This window comes from Triticum dicoccoides, chromosome 5B (genome assembly GCF_002162155.2).
Source record: "Triticum dicoccoides isolate Atlit2015 ecotype Zavitan chromosome 5B, WEW_v2.0, whole genome shotgun sequence".
NCBI classification, from domain to species: Eukaryota; Viridiplantae; Streptophyta; class Magnoliopsida; order Poales; family Poaceae; genus Triticum; species Triticum dicoccoides.
Window position 1 is genome coordinate 547,371,110 of NC_041389.1, and position 7,921 is coordinate 547,379,030.

At 43.8% G+C, this 7,921-nt stretch overlaps 1 protein-coding gene across 1 annotated transcript; it reads left to right on the forward strand.

The window, feature by feature from the left end:
- The first annotated feature begins 1,630 nt into the window (after nt 1-1,630).
- LOC119306088 (G-type lectin S-receptor-like serine/threonine-protein kinase At4g27290) lies at nt 1,631-5,125 on the forward strand. Its single transcript, XM_037582422.1, has 7 exons — nt 1,631-3,017; nt 3,108-3,176; nt 3,650-3,843; nt 3,937-4,144; nt 4,229-4,466; nt 4,553-4,703; nt 4,823-5,125. Exons 1-7 carry the CDS (start codon nt 1,631-1,633, stop codon nt 5,123-5,125), a joined length of 2,550 nt encoding a protein of 849 aa, XP_037438319.1.
- The last annotated feature ends 2,796 nt before the right edge of the window (nt 5,126-7,921 follow it).

Below are 7,921 nucleotides of genomic sequence, written 5' to 3' on the forward strand. Positions count from 1 at the left end.
CGTGGACAGGCCCTGGGGCCCCTGGTGTATTTCTTTCGCCCAGAAATTCTTATTAATTCCAAAAAGTGCCTCCGTAGATTTGCAGGTCATTCCGAGAACTTTTCATTTCTACACATAAAACAACATCATGGCAGTTCTGCTAAAAACAGCGTCAGTCCGGATTAGTTTCATTCAAATCATGCAAGTTAGAGTCCAAAACAAGGGCAAAAGTGTTTGAAAAAGTAGATACGTTGGAGACGTATCATCTATGTTAAACGACCTCTTCTGCCATGCTGACTCCCGCCCACATGGCGTTTTTCCTATGGAAGGACCTGCCCCTTCTCAACAACCGCTACGCCTATAGTGCCATGGCCGACAGACTTATAGTCTTTGAAGTGGAATGAGGCTGTGGCTATGACATGTGTATTCTCAACTCCTTCACGGGTTTCATGGTCTAACTCAGCGTGTTTGTCTAGAATGGGGAAAGAGAATGGGAGTTTACACGTGGGAGTTTAGTAGGGGATTAGGCGTGGGAAATTGAATTTTAGTCCCATTCCCATGTTTGGTGTGTGTTTGGAATTAGTAAAAGGAATTTGAGATAACTTCCCACGTGAACTAACGCGCGGGGGGGGGGGGGATACGTGGGGATTGACCTCCTTAATTCTCCTTCCCCATCCCACCTCAATTCACTTGCCCACCAAACAATGGATTATATGTCACGTATCCCTTAAATTCCCATTCCCTGCCTCTAATAACCCGCAACCAAACACGTTGTTTCTATCAACTCCGATGCTCCTACATCGCCGTGATCAACAACTCAATGATGACACTCCTCTTCGTCTTCTTTAACGTTTTCCATGGAGTATGCCATGACCCAAGTAATACTTTCCCTCAGCCATTTAGCGTCGAGCAGAGTCCTGCCGAGTTTCTTTTTCACAGTGTCGAGAATCCTACAAGTGCTTATCTACAAGAGATAAAAATAGAATAATTAGCAAACCAGAACGAAATGTTTTATTGAATCAATTTCTGGCCCTCCAAATATTCCAACACCCCATGATCATGATAGATTGAACTTAATATTTGCATTTGTATCGGACCAATGAAATGTGGAGGTCAACGGACCCTAGACAGAAACTGGGTCTCTGACAAATCAATCCAACCAAAAATGAGGAGGTTAACGGATGATTGAAGAACAGTAAGCAATGCATGTTCCTTTTCTTGCAATGAAAATGGTTTGCTTTTAAAATGATAATACAAAAAACTTCAACTCCGAAACGAAACAGCTCAATCCTACCAACAATGAGGAGGTGGTAAACGGATGATTGAAGGACAGCATAGCATGTCCTGTTCTTCCATATTAAAATGGTTTACTTTTGGGACGAAAATATAAATCATTAACTTCGAAACCAGCCTTATATATTTGCAAAGTCCTTGCTTTATTAAAATCTTCTGACCATGTACTCGATTCCACGACTATGCGAATGGCCAGTGCGGCCAATTCGTAAAGAAACCATCAAACACTTTGGTACCAATTGCTGCTTCTGGAGGCACGTAGTACTACTAATTAGCACTTTAAGTAAGAGCATGTTAACATCAATCTCCAAGTACAAGTGCAGCTCCTGTACTGCAACTCTTTTGGCAGGACAGGTCAATGGATTTGGCAGCTCTCATCTGCTACACCACGATTCTGATCCTCGTCTTCCTCCCGCTGTGTGCGTCCGACGACCGGCTTGTCCTGGGCAAGCCGCTCCGTCCTGGGACCACCATCGTCTCCGACGGTGGTGACTTCGCCTTGGGATTCTTCACCACGTCCAATTCTACGCCAGCCAGCTTGTATCTCGGCATATGGTACAACGGCATCTCCGAGCTAACCACGGTGTGGGTCGCGAACCGTGAAACCCCGGTCATCAACAATACTTTCTCTCTGCCGAACCTCTCCCTCACCAATACCTCAAGTCTTGTTCTGTCCAATGGCAATGGCACTGGCCGTGTCATCTGGACGACGACCAGCGTCGCCACTGCCGCAGGCTCATCTCCCTCGACGGCGGTGCTGTTGAACACCGGAAACCTTGTCCTCCGCTCACTAAATGGCACCATATTGTGGCAGAGCTTCGACCACCCAACTGACACGTTCCTCCCCGGCATGAAGATCGGGCTCAGATACAGAACGCGAACCGGGGATCGCCTGATGTCCTGGAAGGGCCCCGGCGACCCCTCGCCAGGGCGTTTCTCCTACGGCGGTGACCCGGCTACGTTCCTCCAGATATTCATCTGGGATGGGGCACGACCTGTGTACCGCAACATCCCATGGACAGGGTTCAGGGTGAAGAGCAAACACAAGTACCAGCAGGCGGATCCGAACGCTAGCGCCATCGTCGTCTACATGGCTGTCGTCAATACCGACGAGGAGATCTACGTGACCTACAGCCTCTCCGACGGTGCTGCACGTACCAGGTATGTACTGACCTACTCCGGCGAGTACCAACTCGAGAGTTGGAGCAGCAGGTTGTTGAAGTGGACTGTCCTCGCCAAGTGGCCACCCACCGACTGCACCCGCTACGGCTACTGTGGCTCGTATGGGTACTGCGACGCTACGGCGGTGCCCGTACCGACGTGTAAGTGCCTCGACGGCTTCCAGCCGACGAGCAAGGAGGAGTGGGACGGTGGCAGGTTCTCGAAGGGGTGCCGACGAATGGTGCCATTAAGCGGGTGCGGTGGCGGCTTCTTGCCCCTGCCATTGATGAAGTCGCCGGACAGGTTCACATTTGTCGGCGGGAACAAGAGCACATTGGAGGAGTGTGAGGCGGAGTGCCGCCGTAATTGCTCCTGTGTGGCGTACGCGTTCGCCAACTTGGGCAGCGGTAGGTCAGGAGGAGACATGACGAGGTGCTTGGTGTGGGTCGGGGAGTTGGTTGACGGTGGGAAGACAGGTGAAGTACCTGGTGGAAACACACTCTATCTCCGCGTTGGAGCTGAAGGCTCGCCAACACATGGACCAGGTGGTACCAAATGTCCCCTCATTTCTACTGATTTAATTTGTTTTCACTAACGTCGTAATTCCATCATTCATTCTCCTTTTTTATGATATATGTATGTATGTATGTATGTAGGGAGCAATTCGGCAGTAGTGCCAATTTTAGGGACTAGTGTCGTTCTTCTACTCATAGGCATTTTCGTGGCGTGGTTAAAATTCAAAGGTACGCCTAGTATTTTCCTTCTGTGAGAGAGTAGTCCATCTGACTACCTAAGGTTGGGGTTCGTCTTATATTACGTACCCTAAATTAGGAAAACTAGAATAAATCTTGTTTCTACTCATTCCCATGCATGGGCAATGACCACACTCTACATATGCTCGACGTCGACGAGGTCTGGAAAATCCTAGTGATGGTTGGTCATGATTCGGTGGGATATGTCTATATGTGTGCACGACGGGTAGGCAAGGGAGGAGACAATGGTTTTCCTAACATGTGAATCTCATTTTGCCACTATGTCAAATCTTCATCCATATCATCAAATTTGTTGTTTCCATTCTTTCTAAACAGCCAATTATAGGTTTTGTGACTTATAAGGGGGTAACACATGAAAGTCAAATTCAGAGCCAAATAATTTCATGTTTTTACGTTTGTGATATAGTCATTACAGAAGAAATGATCATAGTTTTTTGGAGCAGGCAAGAACACAAAACTGAGAAAAGACAAGATGATAACATTTTATGGTATGGGTACCTCTTGTGAACTTGAGGATGGAAACCCTCCCCATGATCATGAATTAGCATTTGTGAGACTTGAGGAAATAGCCCAAGCAACAGACAGTTTCTCCGAAAAATGTATGATTGGACAGGGAGGCTTTGGCAAAGTTTATAAGGTAACTCATTCACTAGTTTCCTATGATTTATATTAAAACCATTAAACTTGAGCTCTTCATATGAGAAACTGCTTTGCCATTAAAAAAATATAGGGATTCTTAGGTGGTAAGGAAACTGCTGTAAAAAGGCTAAGTATGGATTCTCAACAAGGAACAGAAGAATTCAGGAATGAAGTAATTCTGATTGCTAGGCTACAACATAGAAACTTGGTTCGACTTCTTGGATATTGTGGCGAGCAGGCCGAAAAGTTGCTGATTTATGAGTATCTACCCAATGGGAGCTTAGACGCCATCCTTTTTGGTACATAACGTATTCTAGCAACAAACCATAATTCCCTAAAACAACCTGTTAGATACTTTTACTTACATTTCCTTCTATTTACAGATGATTCAAGGAGAATGTTGTTGGATTGGGAAACACGGTTTAGTATAATCAAAGGGGCCGCAAGGGGATTACTTTACCTCCATCAAGATTCAAGAATGACTGTAATCCATAGAGATCTCAAAGCTGCAAATGTTTTACTAGATGCAGAAATGAAACCCAAGATAGCGGATTTTGGTATGGCAAGGATCTTTGGGGATAACCAGCAAAATGCAAATACCCAACGTGTTGTCGGAACATAGTGAGTATCCCTTAGGGAGTTTCTATTAACATTCGAATAAATTTTAGCTTACTTTTCGTCACTCTTGTAACTGAATGATTAAACAGTGGCTACATGGCTCCTGAGTATGCAATGGAAGGCATCTTCTCTGCCAAGTCTGATGTCTATAGCTTCGGCGTGTTACTGCTAGAGGTTGTAACGGGTATAAGGAGAAGCTCCAATAGTCAAACCATGGGGTTCCCTAACCTCATAGTCTATGTGAGTATATACACGACTTTTCTGAAGTTTCATTGTTTGAAGTACTTCAAGTTTCCGAAACATTTTTTTTAGATTCACAAACAAGCTAATAAATAATGTGATATTCTTGATTCTTTCAGTCATGGAATATGTGGAAGGAAGGGAAGGCAGAGGCATTGTCAGACTCATCTATCATGGATACTTGTTCACCTGATGAAGTTTCGCTTTGCATCCATGTAGCACTCTTGTGTGTCCAGGAGAATCCAGATGACAGGCCATTGATGTCATCTGTTGTGTTTGTCCTAGAGAATAGAAGCACCACACTTTCGACCCCAAACCACCCACCCGGCTTTGCACGGCGCAACACTGAAATGGAGCGCATAAGAGATGATATTCAGCACTCTATGAACAGCTTTACTCTTACCGAGATACAGGGACGATGAAATACTAATTTCCCTTTTGCTGTATCAAGCAATGTAAAAAAAAAGCTGTCCCGAGAAAATGGTCATGCAGGATGGAAGTAAATTACGTCTGGATCTAGGCATGTGTCATTCCTGTTTTCGGCCCGAAGAAAAAAACAATTTGATGCAAGTAATTTTACATTAAGCACAAGTGATTAGTGGTGTTATTTTTTTACCTATAGCCGTGTTCTTTTCTGCCGTTCTTGCAATAGGATTTGGGTTCACTACTTTACTTACATGAAAAATGGCAGGAGACACGTCCTACCAAAATTCGATCCTGGCAAGCACGTTGACAATATTTGTCAAAACTTGTTGCTGTTGTGTCTTATTGCTCCTTGTCAGTCCAAGGCTTCAAGTCTTTGTATTTATATATGCGTTCTCCAACTTGGTAGCCTCTGATTACATCACCATAAGTTTAAGCCTACTAGCTGCCTCGCCAACAAGAAGAATTGATGTATTTCTCAAAAATGAATATGTACTTCTCCTTTGCGGCAAAATTTATCCAAAAAACGGAACTGAAGGTTAAAAAAAATGCAATGGCTATATGTAAGTTGCCTGCCTTTTTAAAAATTTGGGTTTGTCGGTTTGGGAAGAAAGGCAACGTGCAGCCTCCAGGGTGAAGACGGCAGCAGGACCTTGGGCTGTTTTAGTTTACCATCAGCAAAAAAAAAAAAAAAATATGAGAGCGAGCAGTGGTATATGACGGGACGTCCTGTGGGCATTTCCTAAAGGGCGCCTGCCTTAAGCGCCTGTTTCTTCTGTTGCCGCAAACGGGTGCATACCCCCGTGCCGCGCTGGGCCGGCCCGTTTTCATCTTTTTCTTTCTGTTAAAAAACTGGGAGCAACTAATTAACGAGCGCTCCTTTGAGAGCCTCGCAACGATCAGCGCCACTTGGCGCGCCCACAACCATTCGCCACGTGTCGCGCTCTGGACGCTCCCTCCGGATTTTGTTTTTTTATTTTTACGCACGCGTTTTCGGCTTTTTAAACGGTTTTTTTCCTTTTTTTGGACGTTTTGGTTTTCTACCAGTCTTCCCAAGCTTTTCAACCAAATTTTTTTTTTCGAAAAAAATAAATTTTTGCGCAAAATAATGCATTTTTTTGTGAGAGTCACGGTTTTGTTTTCGCGAGAGGCACGGTTGTGCTTTCACGAGAGACACGGCCGTGCCTCTTGAAAACAGGAAAAAAATGTGTTTTCTGTTTTTTTTCTTTCGCGAGAGGCACGGCGTGCCTCTTTCGGAAAGGAAAAAAACGCGTTTTTTGTATTTTTTTTCTTCCGCGAGAGGCACGGTTTTGCTTCCGCGAGAGGCACGTGCGTGCCTTTTTCGGAAAGGAAAAAAACACGTTTTCTGTTTTTTTTCTTTCTGAAAGGAAATACGCGTTTTCTGTTTTTTTTTCTTTCGCGAGAGGCACGGATTTGTTTCCGCGAGAGGCACGGTTGGGCACGGACGTGCCTCTTTCGGAAAGGAAAAAACTCGTGTTCCCAGTTTGGTTTTTTCATCTTTTTTTTCATGAAAAAAAGTTCGTCAAAACCTATTAACATGAGATCTAGTTTTGAAGATCTCGACGCGAGGAATTCAACTGCGAAAGTGATTCGAGATTTGGACGCACTGTTTAAGAGATAAAACATTTTGAATAAACAGATGTACGAAAAAAGGGAAAACTCCCTGGTTGCGACAAGTGGCGCACATGGAGCGCGCCACTTGTCGCAACCTGAGAAAGTTGGAATGATCTCCGCAAGGAGTACTCCTTAATTAGTGATTTCGTAAAAAACTGCAGCAAAAATCTTATTTCAAATGTGAGGGCTCGAACTCGCAATCTCTCCATTGAAACACATGCACTAACCAACAGACCACCATAGAAATTGTGTCCATTTACTTAGTTTCGTTCTTTTATTTACGTAGGCCGCGAGAGCCCACCAAACCAGCTTTCACTGCTCGCTGATTTGTGGGCATTTTTTTCCTTTTCTTTTCCCATTATTTTGATTTTCTTAAAAATTCGATTTTCTTAAATTTGTGAATTTTTGAAAATTGAATGAACTTTGATCAAATTGATGGACTTTTTTTAAAATTCGGTGGAAATTTTCAAATTCCATGAATTTTTTAAACCGTGAACAATTATTGAGAACTTGAACAAAAATTTATATATGATGAGCGATTTTCAAATATACACTGAACATTATTTCGGTGTACGATGAACAATTTTTAACTACAAAGCAAACATTTTTGTGATATACATTGAAATAATTTAAAACATATTTATACATTTTTTTTGTGGTGGGCCGGCCCAGCATGCGCGGCTATGAGCGCCAGCTTCCTGAACCGGCGCTTAAGGCGCCGGATAGGAGCTCCCCGTCTTGTGCGAGACATTTTGCCTCGACTAGTCGGGCGTTCGCACAGGGTTGACGCACCACTGGGCCGGCCCACCAACCCGCTCTTTGTTTAGTTTCCTTTCGTGCACGACAAAAAAGCTGAAACTAAAAAGCGAGTACCAGGAATCAATCCAACCACCACGCACTAAAACCACGAGCCATTAGCCACAACACCACACACCCTGAATTGCACACAAAGGTGCAGATATATATAGGAAAACATTTTGAAACCATTTCGAAAGTTGTGAGCAGTTTACAAATGCTGCACTTTTTTTGGAAAAGTGAAGATGTTTTGTAGTTCTGATTTGAAAATGAAACGTGAACAAAAACATATTTTAAAGGTGAAATATTTTAGAAAATTGGGAACACTTTTTTTAAAGGGAACATTTTTTAAAATTCCAAGAAAA